The following is an 18,818-nucleotide window of genomic DNA, read 5'->3' as shown; positions in this document are numbered from 1 at the left end:
GGATTATTATGATGCGTTCAAGAGTCTTACGGCCTGAGGGAAGAAGCTGTTACAGAACCTGGAGGTTCTGCTTCGGAGGCTGCGGAACCTTTTTCTAGAGTCCAGCAGTGAAAACAGTCCTTGGTGGGGGTGGGAGGAGTCTCTGCAGATTTTCTGAGCCCTGGTCAGGCAGCGGCTTTTTGCGATTTCCTGGATAGGAGGAAGAGGAGTCCTGATGATCTTTTCTGCCGTCCTCACCACTCTCTGCAGAGACTTCCAGTCTGGGGCACTGCAGGCTCCAGTCCAGACAGAGATGCAGTTGGTCAGTAGGGTCTCTATTGTGCCTCTGTAGAATGTGCTGAGAATTGCGGGAGGGAGATGAAGAATAATCATAGTTTTACATGCAGAAATACTGAAATAATGTGACTAATTCAATGGGCGGTCCGCCGAACATCACACAAATAGGCGTTCAAGCTGGGGTTGATCATGTATGCAGTGCTCCCGCCACCCCTCGGTGGCAACAGCGAGGCGTATGTGTCACAATGAAGCAGCAGTTGGGTGAGTAGAAGAAGACTATTCATTCAACTCTGAAAAAATATCTAAACAAAATTGCGAAAATTGGACTTTTAACGACTGGACAACAAAATATGAATTTTCTGCCCCGAGCAAGTGCTCCAGTCATTGTTTGCTGGCGCCACCTTTTAAGTGACAGACACATTGATTCAGACAAGGACCAACAATGGTAGAAATCCCAGCGTGTAAGCTTCATCACGAACCTTGGTCAAACATTTGTACGTAGATGTAGTTTGTTTTGTATTGTATGTCTTTTGTATTCGTGGTTGTGTTGTTTTTGTCTGAGAGTAACTCTGCAGATCAAACGCGTTTTTAACAGCGCTAAATTTGACCTCAGGTTTAACTGTGATAAGTCATACAGTGTGTGCAATGTTTGGTGTGTGAATGTTGTGTCATTTCTATATGTGTAAACATGTGTAGTTTATTGTGTGAATATATTAACACTTTACTTATTTTATTTATGTAAAATACGCAATGGACGTTGCTTTTATGTTCATATTTTCAGTCTTACAAACCTAAAGGAAGAAGTGTGAAAAAATAAAACTGAGGAAGGAAAAGAATGCAAAAGAAGGAACATCAATCCTCAACAAAACTTTTAGAGCTTCTGTTGGAAATGAGTAGCAAAGTCAGAATAATGAATGTATTGGCAGTGTAGTGTAGTGTGTGTAAAAACTGATGTTACTTTGCAATTAGAATAGAATAGAATGGACATTATTGTCCTTATATTTGCATATAACGAGATTAAGGACTCCAATTTAAGGTGCGGTAGTGGAAACAAATATGGAATAAAAATAAATCACATAAGTAATAAAGATAACAAATAAAAATTGAAATAAACAGACTACTATCCAATAAAAACAATAAGCAATCCTGTACAATATACAAAACAATATAATTTTTTTTTTACAATATACAGTTAATATACAATATACAATTAAGTAAACACAGTCTCCGGCGACACTTTCTCACGAAACATCCCCATTTCCTTTTCTGGCCCCCAGCTCTTGGGCTCTTGAAACTGTGGCCCTCTTCATGATGTAGTTGAATAGCCCTTGTGTAAAACATGCTTTTTTAGTTTTTTTTTGCCATTTAAAGTTGATGAGACTTGGTCAAACATTTCTAAGTAGATATCATTTGTGCATAAATATATTTAGTTTGTTTTGTATTGAAATTGCTGACTCTCTTTTGTATTTGTGGTTGTGTTGTTTTGTCTGAGAGTAACTCTAGCAATAAGAGCTCGTTTAATACATGTAGCACTAAATTTGATCAGAGGGCAATAACGCTACACCTTAGGTTTAATTGTGATGAGTCACATAACGATACATTGTGTGCAATGTTGGATGTACTGTAGAAGATTTTTATATGCGCAGACATATGTAGCTGTGTGAATGTATTAACACTAAACCTATTTTATTCATATACAATACACATTGGACATTATTTATGTAAAATACACAATGATTGCTATACTGTCTTCTGGAGGTTCTGTTTCTTCACACTGTTAACTATCTGTCACGCTGCACACGCTGGATTTGAGTAGCTAGGGCAGAATAATGAATTTATTGACAGTGCATTGTGAAAGCAATATGTTTAGTTTGTAAATAAGTAAACTAAGTTTCAAGGGAATATAACTTTTAGAGGCACTTTCTGACGAAACAGCCACATTTCCATGTCCGGCCCCCAGCCCTTGGGCTCTTGAAACTGCGGCCCTGTTCATGATGTAGTAGAATAGCCCTGGACTATTTCAATGGGTAAATGAACATGTAACATCACTTTTGTATTTATTGAAGAGCCACGCAGACGCCACCTTTGTACTACTACGAGTTTTTCCTTGAATTCAACAGTGTTTCTCACCTTATTTATCAAATTGCTGGGACTCGCTTAGTTTGCTGTCGCGCTCATCAGAAAAACAAGCACATAATCTCACTTCCCAACATGTGGAAGTCTCCGTCTGTTCAGTGTTTGGCCACGCGATAACCCAGATTGTATCCAAAAAAACAGGACAACATTGTGGCGGGAATTTTTGTTGAAAACCTAATCATAAAAAAATGGGGGGGTGGAAGAAAACCGAGGTGTAACTGTGTCATTTAAATTTTAGGAAGTGAAAGTTCCTAATTGGCTCAAAAGCAGCATTCGTAGTTTCAGCTTGTCCAAAGGCAAAGTGTTCTTAAAGGCCTACTGAAATGAATTTTTTTTATTTAAACGGGGATAGCAGATCTATTCTATGTGTCATACTTGATCATTTCGCGATATTGCCATATTTTTGCTGAAAGGATTTAGTATAGAACAACGACGATAAAGATTGCAACTTTTGGTATCTGATAAAAAAAAGGCTTGCCCCTACCGGAAGTAGCGTGACGTAGTCAGTTGAACATATACGCAAAGTTCCCTATTGTTTACAATGATGGCCGCATGAAGTGAGAGAGATTCGGACCGAGAAAGCGACAATTTCCCCATTAATTTGAGCGAGGATGAAAGATTTGTGGATGAGTAAAGTGCAAGTGAAGGACTAGTGGGGAGTTGAAGCTATTCAGATAGGGAAGATGCTGTGAGAGCCGGGGGTGACCTGATATTCAGCTGGGAATGACTACAACAGTAAATAAACACAAGACATATATATACTCTATTAGCCACAACACAACCAGGCTTATATTTAATATGCCACAAATTAATCCTGCATAAAAACACCTGCGTGTTTGTTATGCTAGCTCCTAGCTCCTCTGCTAGCTCCTAGCTCCATAGAACACGCCAATACAATTCAAACACCTGATCAACACACACAATCACTCAGCCCAAAAGACCGTTTACCTAACCCAAGGTTCATAAAGCTTATATATTTTTAAAAAGTTACGTACGTGACGCGCACATACGGTCAAGTTATCGAATGTTTAGCAGCCAAGGCTGCATACTCACGGTACCTGATATTCAGCTGGGAATGACTACAACAGTAAATAAACACAAGACATATATATACTCTATTAGCCACAACACAACCAGGCTTATATTTAATATGCCACAAATTAATCCTGCATAATAACACCTGCGTGTTTGTTATGCTAGCTCCTAGCTCCTCTGCTAGCTCCTAGCTCCATAGAACACGCCAATACAATTCAAACACCTGATCAACACACACAATCACTCAGCCCAAAAGACCGTTCACCTAACCCAAGGTTCATAAAGCTTATATATTTTTAAAAAGTTACGTACGTGACGCGCACGTACGGTACGGTACGTGTTATGCTAGCTCCTAGCTCCTCTGCTAGCTCCTAGCTCCATAGAACACGCCAATACAATTCAAACACTTGATCAACACACACAATCACTCAGCCCAAAAGACCGTTCACCTAACCCAAGGTTCATAAAGCTTATATATTTAAAAAAAGTTACGTACATACGCAAAAAAAAGCCAAAGCTGCATACTCACAGTAGCACGTCTGCGTCTTTGTCATCCAAATCAAAGTAATCCTGGTAAGAGTCTGTGTTGTCCCAGTTCTCTACAGGCGTCTGTGTATCCAAGTCAAAAGTCCTCCTGGTTAGAGTCTCTGTTATCCGAGTTCTTCCATCTTGACTGCATCTTTCGGGAATGTAAACAAAGAAGCGCCGGCTGTGTACTGTTGTGGCTGACTACGTTTGAAAAATACGTCCATTTCGCACCGACAACTTTCTTCTTTGCTTGCTCGGCTTCCTTCTCCATAATGCAATGAACATGATTGAAACAGATTCACGAACACAGATGTCCAGAATACTGTGGAATTATGAAATGAAAACAGAGCTTTTTCGTATTGGCTTCAATGTGGAAGGCATACCCGTGTTCGCCGGTCTACGTCACGCGCATACGTCATCCTCAGAGGCGTTTCGAACCGGAAGTTTAGCGGCAAATTTAAAATGTCACTTTATAAGTTAACCCGGCCGTATTGGCATGTGTTATAATGTTAAGATTTCATCATTGATATATAAACTATCAGACTGCGTGGTCGGTAGTAGTGGGTTTCAGTAGGCCTTTAAACAGGAGACTTTTACTATGGAGGAGTGTTTTCAAGCTCCGGATTCTCCTTGGCACTATCACTAGCAATGAGTACCATATCGTGAGGCAGTTTACACTTCGTACTGAAAAACCCACATATAAATACACGTACCGTTACATCACACCCTTCACTGACATTAATGTATTTCTTTGCAAGCACACACTGTGACCATGTGTTGGTTTATCCCCCTTGTCATCCCTCAGTGTTCGAGAACAAGGACAAGATCGTCATCGTCATGGAGTACGCCAGCAAGGGCGAACTGTACGACTACATCAGCGAGCGGCGGCGCCTGAGCGAGCGAGAGACACGACACTTCTTTAGGCAGATCGTTTCTGCTGTGCACCATTGCCATAAGGTACGAAAAAGGCACACGCACAAAGACTTTTTAACTTGTCACGCTCGCACGCACCCGGACGTGATATTGTAACAGTCAGCATGCACCTCCATAGTTAATCTGCGAGCCTTTACAGTGAATGCTTTTCTTGGCTCGCCGGTGCAACAGAGTCATCTGTTTCTGAGTGAAGATGGAACACAGGCTATTTTAATTCAGGCTTATGCCCTGATTACACAACGCCAAAGAGGGCCCCCCGCATTAATTCTGTCCTCATCTGACACGCACACTAGTGGGTGTCCCAGGGTACAGCCAAAGTAGAGATCTCCCCACAAGACTTGGCTCCAGGCACTCCCATGTCAACTGAACACCAGTGTCCTGCAGTGGACATTTGGGTTTTGCATAAAGGTGGCAATTTCCTCCCGAAATGTATAACTCTGACAAAAGTAATAGACCCTAAATAATGTCCACCGCATAGAACTTTGAAGGACATGCTGTTGAAACTCCAAAAATAAACATTTTGTGCAAAAGTTCATTCGTGCACTGCAGAAAAGTCAGTGTTCAAAAACAAGAAAATTTTTTTTACAAAAATTAGGGCTATTTTATTTGAAATAAGCAAAATTATCTGCCAATAGAACAAGAAAATTTGGCTTGTCAAGACTTTCCAAAACAAGTAAAATTAGCTAACCTCAATGAACCCAAAAATACCTTTAAATAAGTATATTCTCACTAAAAACAAGTGCACTTTTCTTGGTAGAAAAAAAGAGACCTTTTTGCTCAATATGTTGAAAAATATTATTAAATTAAGAATTAATTTAATTAAGTGCCATTATCTTGACATAATGATATGCGCTCAGCATTACATTTCTTGAAACCAGCAAACTTATACTAAAAACTAATTTATTGTTCTTAATGGAAAGGCAACAAGGCAACCGCTTGTTACTCTCGGCGTCTCCTAGCTGCTCAGGCAAATCATATGGTCTGAAGATGCATTTTTCCATCGACAACATGACATCATCGCGCCAAGTGCGTGCTCTTTCAGTCAATTAGTGCGCATATATACAGCCCGGCCCCCGGCCAACATTTTTTTAATTGTAATTTTGAGGAATTTATCTGAATGTGCATGAACTATTTCTGTTCAAAATTGTTTGAAATGTCAAATGTTAAATGTTTAAATATTAACTGTCAGTTTACTGTACTGTGCCAACCGTACTACTATATGAGTACGTATTTTCTATTGTTTCATTGAAAATAAAACAGCAAAGTCCATTTGGCTGTCATCCGTTTTAAATTATGAGACACAATTGTCTCTTTCATGCTTGAAATAAGAAAGTATTACTTTAAAAAAGTAGTTTTATACTTGTGAGTGTTGATGACACAGCTTTGCATCAGTTGATATTCTAGTTTCAAGCATGTTTTACTCAATATAGGTCATAAAATCTCAGTAGCAAGCTGTAATAACTTACAGAGATAATTTAGGACCAAAACCCTTAAAACAAGTAAAAGACTCTAACATAAAATCTGCTTAGTGAGAAGAATTATCTTATTAGACAGAAAATAAGCAAACATCACCCTTATTTGAGATATTTAATCTTACTTAGATTTCAGTTTTTGCAGTGTGTCTGCAATTCAACTTCAGATATGAAATTAATATTTGCTATAAACTCATCAGTAGCTAAGCTACGTAGCTTAACTACATTTTCCAGTAGCTCGGCAGTAGCTTAGCTACTTTTTGACCCATGTAGCGAGGTAGCTTACATCAAAGCTACAAGCTACAAAGAGAGAAAGTTGACCGAATCCGTCCATTCATCCATTTTCTCCCGCTTGTGAGAACATCCACGATGATTGGTTGGTGTTGGTATGATGAGTCACCATTGGCTAAGGTTAGGGCTAAACATTACGGACTGGCCAATCAGAGGCAAGGTAAGGCGGGTCATCGAAACTAGTAAACAAAATTATAACAGACACTCATGCCACATGACGACGAGGGAGTCAGAGACAGAGGGACGCTTCAAGCTGATGACGTGCAGGAAACCCACAATAATGTTTTTTTTTGTTGTATTTTTTCAAGAAAAGTTATGAAAAAATTATGTTTTTATGAAATTGTTTTCAAATATCTCATTGCAGACATTTAACATGTTATAATGTATTTGTGTGGTAAAGATCAAAATATGTTATTTTTTTTTCTATTTTTTATATTCAAAAATAAAATAAATATCCCGTAGAGCCACGCTGATGTCCGTGTCTCCTCTACTTACCAGCCATAAAACTATTACAGCCTTCCCAAATATAAAGTATGAATGGATGTATGTATATAGTGTAATATATTACTTTACTTTCATGTAGGGCTGGGCGATATGGCCGTTTTTTAATATCTCAATACTTTTAGGCCATGTCACGATACACGATATATATCTCGATATTTTGCCCTAACCCTTGATGCATATAATCACAGCAGTATGATGATTCTATGTGTCTACATTAAAACATTCTTCTTCATACTGCATTAATATATGCTCATTTTAAACTTTCATGCAGAGAGGGAAATCACAACTAAGTCAATTGACCAAAAGTGTATTTGTTAAACAGTTATTAAGCGGTGGCACAAACATTCATGTCATTTCAAAACAGAAAGTGCAAGATTGTCAGAGACATTTTTAAAACAAGCTATGAGTGCACTTTTGTGCATGATGTCACTAAGATGACATATCAAAGCAACACTAAATTAAAGTGCACTTTTTGTACAGAACGCCACTACAATAGTTTAAAACAAATAAAGTGCACTTTTGTGCATGATGTCACACAAGATATTTCAATAACTGTCACATAAAAGTGAGCTGCATAATAGGAAATCAAATAGTGTATGCCCTTCACAATGTGGTAGGTTCTTGCGGACGTTATCTCCTTCTGTTGTTGACTATTTTTTTCATACGGTGTTGATGTGGAAATGGTTGCCTCTGCATTTTGTTGGTGTGGCACCGAACGGAGATGTTGACATGCGGAGTTCAAGCACTCTTCATTCTCTAGCGGGTGACTTTTCAAATGATGCTACATATTAGCAGTAATGCTACTTTTTGTAGCAACGCTTTTGCCCCACACTTGACAAATTACGGTTGTCTGTTCGACATATTCCCACTTGAAGCCAAACCACCGGCAGACGCTGTTTTTCTTGGGAATTAATTCTTCCTTCATTTGTTACCAGATTTGCACCTTCTTTCTCTCGTATTACCACTCGCACCACAGCTAACGTTACCCATGCCGCTACCTCTCTGCTCCGTGAGGGCGTATACGTATGTGACGTGTGTAAGAAGGTGCGCTTGTTTTATCTCTCTGTGAGAAGGAGAGACAAAGAGTGGGAAGAGCCTGTAGTGTAATGCCCACAGCTAAAAGCAACTGCGTGAGAACGTATACTCCAATATCACGATATAGTCATTTTCTATATCGAGTATATTGATATATCGCCCAGCCCTAGTTTCACGTACAAAACACTAATTTTTAAGGTGTTGTGACTTTTATTTTATTTTGTAGTAATAGCGACTTCCTCCCGGTCAACTTCCTTTGTTTTCACTTCATGGAAGTGGGCAGGCAAGTGACATCATGGCCACTTTGGGGCCTGTTTGGATTTACACTGATAAAAATCACATTTTACTTGCAGTGTAAACAGTCAGCTGGAAAAAAAATCAGATCTCAAAAAAATCTGATTTGGGCCACTTTGGCCTGCAGTGTAAACATACCGTATTTCCTTGAATTGGCGCAGGGAATATAGTATTCGCACGTCTAGAATTACTGCCGGGTCAAACTCGTTTCTCAAAATAATTAACGCATGCTTGGCCTTATCGCCGGTTTATTATTGAAGCCGGATCAAATTCGTTTTGCAAAATATTAATTTTATTATCGCATGTCTATAATTTTCACCGGGTCAAACTCGTTTCGCAAAATATTTAGCATATGGCTAGAACTTCCACCGGGTCAAATTCGTTACGTCACGAGTGACGCATCTGTCCTCATTTTCAAAATGGAGGAAGCTGATTTCAGTAGTTTACAATCGCACAAAGGAAAAAAGATAAAGAGCTATTAAGTAGGATTTAAGGTCCAAGCTATTGAATATTGAATATATACCGGAATACCGGAATTGAATTGAAAATGACTATATCGTGATATTCGAGTATACGTTCTCACGCAGTTGCTTTTAGCTGCGGGCATTACACTACAGGCTCTTCCCACTCTTTGTCTCTCCTTCTCACAGAGAGATAAAACAAGCGCACCTTCTTACACACGTCACATACGTATACGCCCTCGCGGAGCAGAGAGGTAGCGGCATGGGTAACGTTAGCTGTGGTGCGAGTGGTAATACGAGAGAAAGAAGGTGCAAATCTGGTAACAAATGAAGGAAGAATTAATTCCCAAGAAAAACAGCGTCTGCCGGTGGTTTGGCTTCAAGTGGGAAGATGTCGAACAGACAACCGTAATTTGTGCAGTATGTTAAAGAGAACAGTAAGCATCTATGTTTTATTAATATACCGTAGCTGCGTGTGTGAAATACTGTATAAGTCATTAAATGACTCCCGCCTCCTGGTGGTAGAGGGCGCTGCCGCGCTAGTGATCCTTCTTGCGACTTCCGGTACTGCAGAAGAAGTGAACACACGCAGCAAGAGATTTTTTTTTTTTAACAAGGAGGATTACATACCGGAATCTAAAATAAAACAGTTTTCTAAACTGGACTTTAAATGGAAGCAGGAGGTAATAATTAAAGGAATATCTCCATCGAGACAGAGACTTTTAAAACGGAAAAAAGAAAATAATGAAGACTTCTATAAACCAGTTATCGATGCTTTTGGTCAGAAGGAGCTGCAAATGGACTCCATTTATAAGTACAGGTAAGACCATAATAACGTTTTTTTTTTTAATTAAATGTGCTTTTCATGATGGTATGCTTACATCACACTCAAAGCGCACGCCTAAATTTTATGGATTCCTTTTGGTAAACGCCGGAGTGAGAAGAGGTTTTAAAATAATTACCGCATGCACGGCCATCCCGCCGGTTTCCGGTAAACGCAGGAGTGACAGGAGGTTTTAAATTAATTAACGCCCCTGCGGCTATTCAAGGAAATACGGTAGTCAATGCAGTGTGCAAAAAGAAAATGTTGGTTCTTTGTTGTACGCTTTTTGAATCAAAACAGCCACACTAAAAAAAGTGGGACAAAACAGGCAGAATTAAAGTGGTTCAATAATTTCCATCAGGTCTCAGGCATGTTCGGACGGGCTTCCTTGTTGTCATGCCTCTCCTCAGCTGGAGATAAAGATGATGTAATGGCCCTCAGATAGGAGAGTCTGTCACAAAGAGGGATTAGTCATCCTAATCTCAAACGAGGCCGGGCAGCGTGACTCCCTGCCACCACAAGCAAGCAAAATTCAAATGAAGCTAACTTTGTCGAGCCGTGGGAGATGTCGTGCAGGGAAAGTAACTTAAAGCATTCCCAACATTTTTTTTTTAAATGTAAATCTCACAATGTTGTGAAAACATAATTCACACAGGCTGGAAATTACAGGCCAATGTAATTGAGACAAATGGGAATCGACTGAGAAGGCAAGCCACAGCAGATGTCAACAGCAGACAATGAAAGGGTGGACACACCGCAGACTGCGGTGACTCTTTACAATAAACTTTCTCTCTATACAACCAAAATAATCATTTACTGCAAATAATTCATGTGAATGCTGAAAGATGCTGTCCTGAAATGACAATTTGTTCATGCACCAGAGCATATTGTATCATAACCACTGTGCAGAGGTGGGTAGAGTAGCCAGAAATTGTACTCAAGTAAGAGTACTGTTACTTTAGAGATTTATTACTCAAGTAAAAGTAAGGAGTAGTCACCCAAATATTTTCTTGAGTAAAAGAAAAAAGTATGTTGTGAAAAAACTACTCAAGTACTGAGTAACTGATGAGTAACCTGTTCGTTTAATGATGACGGCAACAAATAATGCACAAAAACATAAAAATAGCAATGAGCCAATTCAGAGCCAGGAATATCTCTTAAGCAACTAAAACAATAATATATATTAAATAATAATACATTAACATAAAAAAATAAAGGCAAATTGAGCCACAATAACTTAACAGCACCATCTGCTCAGTAAGCAGAGATTATAAAGGAAAATAACAAGTTAGCCTTTACGCAAACCATAAACTGATAGGTGTGGGCAACGTTCCCTCTAAGGTGCGCGCCTGCGCAATTGCGCACCGCTCACGCGTCCTCAGCGCACTGCAAATTAATGCCGCGCAGGAAATCAAAAATCCCATCTGAACTTTAAACAAAATAAACACATTACAATTTATTCTGTATGATTTTGCAATGCAACTCTGTGAGTGACAGGTGACAGCAAGAGTGGCCCCGATGAATAAAACAATCTTTGTCAACACAGTTCAATTATCGTCTGTCGAGACACTTTACGGACAGCAATTCCATCAATCACTTTATTGAGCAAAACTGTTTGTAACCACACCAAAAACATGAGTAAAAAAAAAATTATCTATAAAAACTGGTAATTTTCTGCCATACAAACCAGGCTTAAACCAACGTTGTCATCCGTCGTTTCAACAGAAGCCGCTCGCTCGCTCACCAGCACCAACACAGGCACTCATGGCACTTAGCCAGTGTTGCGTTTATGGCCACACAAAAAGTCGGACAACCCCAACGCCACACAATGGGTAAATGCCAGGTTGTAATACTGACTCCACAATCAGATGTGTGCGTATTTTACTGCCATTTATTAAGAATGTTAATCTAAAGATATTATTCATGAAATATTGTCACTAGATTTCAAAAATGCTAATAAAAAGATGTATTTTACAGACAGAAAGTTACAGGAACTAAATGTAATCTCTGAAAGGGGTAACATTTCTTTTAAAGGCAGGACCCGCAGCCAGACATACAATACTAGCACATATTTTTGTTATTGTCATTGTAAGAGGGCAAAATCACTTATATCAGAAAATTGTTTTAATAAAACATTTAAATTGTTATGATGTCAGGTTTGGGACAGGTGTAGCCACAGTGTGCACGTCTGATGTTGCTCACATGGGCTCCACTAAATGCTCAGGGAGTTTGTGCGTTTGCTCACACACATGAAAAATTAGAGGGAACATTGGGTGTGGGCTGCATCTGGGAACACACTGTCCACTTCTGATTGGTGTTTCTATGCATGCGTGTGTGTGTGTGTTTGTGTGTGTGTGTGTGTGTGTGTGTGTCTTTGTTTGTCTCTCTATGAGGCTGCAGTGCGTTAATAAATGTCCCCACACGATGTACATTTGACAGTGATTCATAGCAGGGAAGCTAACATCAGCCTACGGTGACAGCCAAAATATCTACTAACGTTACTTACCGCGATGTGCTTCCTCAAATTTGACGTTGAGTTCATGTAAGCTTAAGCTTGTTGCCGCTGAAACTTTATGTGCAGTTAATCACTTGACCGCCTGGCTCTGTTTGATTGGTGAAACGGAGTCAAACGTCACCAGTGACTGCATTTGATTGGTGAAACGCAGTCAAACGTCACCAGTGACTGTATTTGATTGGTGAAACGCAGGCATGCGATAGATCCTACTTTGAAGGTCTGTCTGACAAACCAAAACAAACAAAACGTGCATTAACAGATCACATTCTGTAATTTGCTGCAGTGCTACGTTTTCCCACTGCCCTCGGTCTGCTTGTAGATAAAATATGTTTCCAAGCTGTGAAGTAAATGCAGGAGACCCTCGTTCCCCGAATCATTTCAGTCATTTGTTGATAATTCATTTGTGCATCTTCTTTCAGAATGGAGTGGTCCACAGGGATCTGAAACTGGAAAATGTGCTACTGGATGAAAACTGTAATATTAAGGTAATTGAAAAGGATTTATGAAAAGAGATACTCCACCTAATCAGTTTGTGATGAATTAATGCCCACAACCTCTTCCAGATTGCTGACTTCGGCCTGTCCAACTTGTACCACAAAGACAAGCTTCTGCAAACCTTCTGCGGCAGCCCGCTATACGCCTCACCAGAGATCGTCAACGGGAGGCCGTACCGTGGGCCAGAGGTAAGCGGCCAGTGACGCAAAGTTTGTTTGCAAATTCCCTTCGATAAAGTTATCAGGATCCCTCAGTTGAGTGCCTCATGGCACTATCACAGTTTGTGCACAAAGAGTTGTCTAAGCTTTATTTGCACTTCTTTGATGGGATTAGTCCAAAAGGAGGTCTCTTTTGCAACTCCACAGTGGTCCAGCCCATCACTCCCTGTCCTCCTTCCTTGTCCTTTGATGTGAGAAAATGAAGGATAGATGTTGCTCACCTTCCCTTTAGTCTAATTGGATTGCAGCCTCAAAGGCCACTCAGTCACATGTTGCAAAATGTCTCGTCAAGGCCACTCATACTCGGCAGTTGGTGCCAGGCTTAAGTCCCGTCCCATCCACCATTGACCCAAACTGGAGACATCGCTTCACAGTGGAACCCTGATTTACAAATTGGTTGTTGAACAGTTTTCTTAAGTAGAAAAGTTTGTATATTGAAGCAGTTATCTATAAGAAACAATGTAAAAGTAATGGGTTGCAGCCTTGACAAAGTCCACATTTTAGTCAAAGCGCTAGCTTATAGTACTGTATATCAAACAAACATAACACGGAGGTGATGGATTGACTTTCTATTCAATAACAAAGTCAAAACCACAACAACTCGCTGAGCTGTCCTCCTTGTTAGCAGCCGCCCTGCCGACACGCACACACACAATGTCACTAGCCTTGTGGTGCACTCACAGTTTGAAATCCCCAAACTCCTTAACTTTAACAGCCAGGTTGCTACAATGATCAAAATCTTTACCTTCTGGTTAATCTTTTTTGCGTGCAGCGGTAGGGAGTCTGAGTAAGTGTCGACAATGCTGTGGACACTTCTGGATGAATGAATCGATGTTTTAAACCACACATCGCTTATCCATAGTGTTCTTTTGACTCCCATTGAGCAAGCAAAACTAAAGAAACATTTTGTAAAAAAGCTTAAAAATGCAATTGAAGCACTTGTTTTTAGCATTTTATTGATTAGTTTGTTTAGCTGTGTTTTATGTATAGGATGTTTTGTCTTTTACGTGATTTTTTATTCTTTAAAAAAAGTTTTACCTTTCTGTTTCTATTTTGTACAGTACTTTAAGGATCGATTGGTACCGTGCCGCGGCCGCACAAGTAATTAAAAAAAAAAAAAAAAAATTGTTTTTCTTTTCTTTTTTTAAAAATTAAATCAACATAAAAAACACCATATATACATTATATATCAATATAAATCAATACAGTCCGTAAGCACACATGATTGTATTTCTTTATGACAAAAAATAAAATAAAATAAAATAAAATTTACTAGGGACGGCGTGGCGAAGTTGGTAGAGTGGCTGTGCCAGCAATCGGAGTGTTGCTGGTTACTGGGGTTCATTTCCCACCTTCTACCTTCCTAGTCACGTCCGTTGTGTCCTTGGGCAAGACACTTCACCCTTTGCCTCTGATGGCTGCTGGTTAGCGCCTTGCATGGCAGCTCCCGCCATCAGTGTGTGAATGTGTGTGTGAATGGGTAAATGTGGAAATACTGTCAAAGCGCTTTGAGTACCTTGAAGGTAGAAAAGCGCTATGCAAGTATAACCCATTTATCATTTATTTATCTCCCCCCCCCGGTCCGTGGGACAAATTTTCAAGCATTGACCGGTCCGCAAGCACAAAAAGGTTGGGGACCACTGCTTTAAGGTACTAGTGTCTGGTTTACAATTGTGCTATATAAATAAATAAACATTGACCCTAAAGGCACACAAAGTAGCACAGTAGCTAACAGCTGTGTTCTGCTGACTGAATGAGCACCAAAGATTGATCAACGTTCATACACTGAGACAAGGTTCGTACACCAAAGCCTACTTTTAGTCAGGCTGTGGTTGGTAAATCGAAAAGTTTGTACAATAAAAGGTTTGTAAATAGAGGTTCTACTGTAACATCTATGTCAGGGGTTCTTAACCTTCTTAACCTCGGGGGCCAACTTTCCACCTACTCAAATATTAACACTGAAATAGTAATCCTACTCTTGAATTTAATCGTATTCAATAAGTATATCCAATTTACTTGATTTAACTGGAAAAACCTTGTCAAATGATAGGAAATCATGTGTTAATCACAAAGATTATTATCAAGGCTTAGGTCAAACTGATTACAAAAAAAAGGACTAATCAAATATACTGCGAAAGAAGGGACATTTATGTGAAATTATGTAATTGTAAAATGTATCAATTCTAACTAAATTAATAAAAAAATTGAAGTGAAAATTAAATTACTGCTTCATCACTTAGGAGTATATTTTGCGCTTAAGAAACTTTAGCTCCGGACTTCTTCTGTTAGTTTGAGATTGTCATTACTGCCACAAGTGGTGTAAAAGTGTACTACAACTGAGTCCCGTTGCGGACCATAGCTGAGAAACAGATATTTTATGGTGAAGATATCATTCTTAAAATGCTAACCAGCCTGCATGATAGCAATAATTAGAACCACTAGGCATGATTGGAAGAGTTGGGCCTGTGCACAGCACAATTGGTCGTACACAAGCATGCAATTAATGGGATCATTCCTGAGCAAATTGAAAAAAAAATTCTGATGTAGTAATCCACAAAGTCCACAGTTTGCACGTGCACTGTTACAAAAGGTGGATTTGTCATAAGATGATGCGGCCATAACAGTTACTAATGTAAACAAACACCTTGCATAGTATAAATGAACAGTATGACTAAAAAATGTCAGGATCGATGTTGCATTATGAAGTGATGTCACATGCAAACATGTAAAGTACAAATGAGAGGGGGAGGGGGGCCCAGTGTGAGTGTGCTCTAAAGCACTGGTTCTTAACCTGGGTTCGATCAAACCCTAGGGGTTCGGTGAGTCGGGTGTGTCAAGACACACCCGACTCATCGTGTGAATAAAAACTTCTCTCTATCTGCGTATTATGGATACCCCCAAACAATGTTCCCTCTAATTTTCCATATGCTTGAGCAAACGCAAAAACTCTTTGAGCATTCAGTGGAGCACATGTGAGCGACGTCAGACGTGCACATGCACTGTGGCCACACCAGCAGCACACCAGTCCCAAACCTGACTAAATAACAAGTTAAATGTTTTATTATTATAATCAAATGACAACAGTCATTTCCATGAAATTATTTTCTAATATAAGTGTTTTGGCCCACTTACAATGACAATAACAAAAAATATTGTTTTTCATAAGCTATGTACTAGGTGGGGGGTCCTGCTATGGAAATAATTTGTACCCCTTTCAGATATCACATTTAGATCCCACTAAAACATTCACATGTTGCACAATGAGATGTAAACATGGGATCATGTGTACATTCTTGTAACTTTCTGTTTGTAAAATATATCTTTATTAGTATTTATTTAATATAATAACATCATTTCATGATTAATATTTACAAATTAAGAAAAACATTTTATTTTTCACTAAAGAAGGGTTCGGTGAATGCGCATATGAAACTGGTGGGGTTCGGTACCTCCAACAAGGTTAAGAACCAATGCTCTAAAGCAAGGGTCACCAACCTTTTTGAAACCAAGGGCTACTTCTTGGGTACTGATTAATGCGAAGGGCTACCAGTTAGATACACACTTAAATAAATTGCCAGAAGTAGCCAATTTGCTCAATTTACCTTTAACTCTGTTATTATTAATAATTAATGATATTTATCTTTGTGGAAACACTGATCATCTTAATGATTTCTCACAATAAATATATATAGAAACAGATAAATATCAATATGCAACACTTTATTTTTATATTTTCTCTAAGTGCACATTTTTCAAATTGAACATTTTCAAATGATCACTTCTAAGACAGTCTTGTGAAATCACAATATCCCATTTTAACTAGCTAGCCACTAACATTTTTTAACAAATCATGAATTACTTTGCACCATGTTTGTACAGATAATAACTCATGTAAAATACAAAAGTAAACTCTCAAATTTTTAAATCATGACACACTTTGAACTGGACACCAAATCTGTTATCTGTTTCTTTGTCAGTTAGTGGGAAGCCTGGCATTGCATGCTGTTAACTAGTGTGTTGTACTCTGGTGTGTAACTTGACACTGCAACTCTGAGTGAGTCTAGCAGATGTGCATCAGTGAGGCGTGTTCTGTGTTTGTTCTTGATGAAGTTCATGTCAGAAAAGGCTAATTCACAAAGATAAGATTTTTCCTCATTGTTTGCGGAACCTTCTTAATCTTTTGGACATATTTTCACAGCAATCTGGCCTTAAGCTTAATTATGATAAATGTAAAATGTTAAGGATCGGAAATCTAAAAGGAACGTCCTTTCGAATGGAATGCAAAGTGCCTGTTTTGTGGACAGATGGACCAGTTAACATACTTGGTGTTGTTGTCCCAGAAAATCTGGAAGATCTAGGCCCAGTAAATTATGATAATCGATTAAGAAAGCTGGACAAAATTATGCAATTATGGAAAGGGAAATCCCTAACCTTGTATGGTAAAATGTCTATTGCCAACTCGTTAATTATTCCTCAATTTATTTACCGGTATTTGTTTTTGTCATTACCAGCTCCATCACAAAACTTTTTTAAGATTTATGAGCGGAGGGTCTTCGATTTTGTCTGGAACAGCAAACCAGAAAAGATTAAAAGAAAGGTTTTGTACAAAGAGTATGAATATGGGGGCCTGAAACTTCTCAACCTTGAAGCTATGTGTCTGTCTTTAAAAGCATCAATTGTTCCTAAGATGTATTTAAACATTGAGTGGTACACAAATGTCCTGTTGGACAAAAAACATGAACTGTATCAAAAGAAATTGTATCCTTTTTTACAAGTGATCCCCTCCCAGAGAGTCTGCTGGGAAACATGGCGGGGTTCATAAAGGAAACAATCCACTCATAGTGGTGTTTTCAATTTTATGTGCCAGAAAAAAGAGACGATATTTTGCAGCAGTTAATATGGATGAACTCTAATATTGTAATAGATAGAAAGCCTTTCTTTTGGAAAAATATGTTTGAAAGAGGAATCATTTTTGTCAATGATATTATCAATGAGAATGGTAAAATGATGAAGTATGATGAATTTAGAGCTATGTATGGTGATGCTTGCTCAAGCTTTTCATTTTTATCAACTAACTGGAGTAATTGGGAAAAGATGGAAACAAATAATTAATTATGGAACTACTAAATTATTAGTTTGTAAACCTCTAATTGTCATGTCTGTGTTAATCATGTTTTTGTTTTGCTTGGGTTTTGGGCTCTTTTTTTAGTTCCTGGTTGCACTTCCTTGTTTGGTTTGGTTTATATTGTCACCCATTAGTTTTCACCTGTCTTGTCACGCACCGGTTTCACGTTTCGAGTCACGCACCTGTTTTCACTGATCACGTCACTATTTAAATCTGTCTGTTTCTGTTGTTCGTCTTGGCGTCCTCACACATTCACACTCTGATGATCCATGCTGCTCTTTTTCATGTTTTTTCATGCCAAGTAAGTTTTGTTTATTAAGACCACAGTTAGTGTTGTTGTTTCTTTGTTCATAGTTTTTGTGCCCACGTGCATGTCTTTTGTTTCTTAGTCAAGTTGTATTTCCGCCTTTGTGCGCGCCATTTGTTTGCTTCCTTTTTGTTGTAGTTTATTAGTGTTAAACAATAAATCATGTTTTTAAATTCACGCCTTGCCCGCGCCAATTTTCCTTTGCCTTCCGGAGAAGCAAAACCCAAGAACCCAGTCATGACACTAATAAGAAATTCTAGTTGGCAAAAAAGAACTAAAATAAATAGAAAAATATATAATTTTTATTAAATAAAGAAATCTTTGAAGGCTGCCTCATACAACACAAATGGAAAATGGGAGGACTTTTTTG

At 38.7% G+C, this 18,818-nt stretch overlaps 1 protein-coding gene across 1 annotated transcript in view; it reads left to right on the top strand.

The window, feature by feature from the left end:
• nuak1b (NUAK family, SNF1-like kinase, 1b) overlaps positions 1–18,818 on the top strand; it is a 78,509-nt gene that overhangs the window by 45,592 nt on the left and 14,099 nt on the right. Inside the window, exons 4-6 of the mRNA XM_062035890.1 lie at positions 4,781–4,932; positions 12,723–12,788; positions 12,867–12,986. Coding sequence (XP_061891874.1) covers positions 4,781–4,932; positions 12,723–12,788; positions 12,867–12,986 — 338 coding nt within the window. The remainder of the gene's footprint in view (positions 1–4,780; positions 4,933–12,722; positions 12,789–12,866; positions 12,987–18,818) is intronic.

Source organism: Entelurus aequoreus, linkage group LG24 (genome assembly GCF_033978785.1).
Source record: "Entelurus aequoreus isolate RoL-2023_Sb linkage group LG24, RoL_Eaeq_v1.1, whole genome shotgun sequence".
Taxonomy (NCBI): domain Eukaryota; kingdom Metazoa; phylum Chordata; class Actinopteri; order Syngnathiformes; family Syngnathidae; genus Entelurus; species Entelurus aequoreus.
Note: the sequence above shows the minus strand (reverse complement) of the source record. Positions and strands in the feature narration are given on the sequence as shown.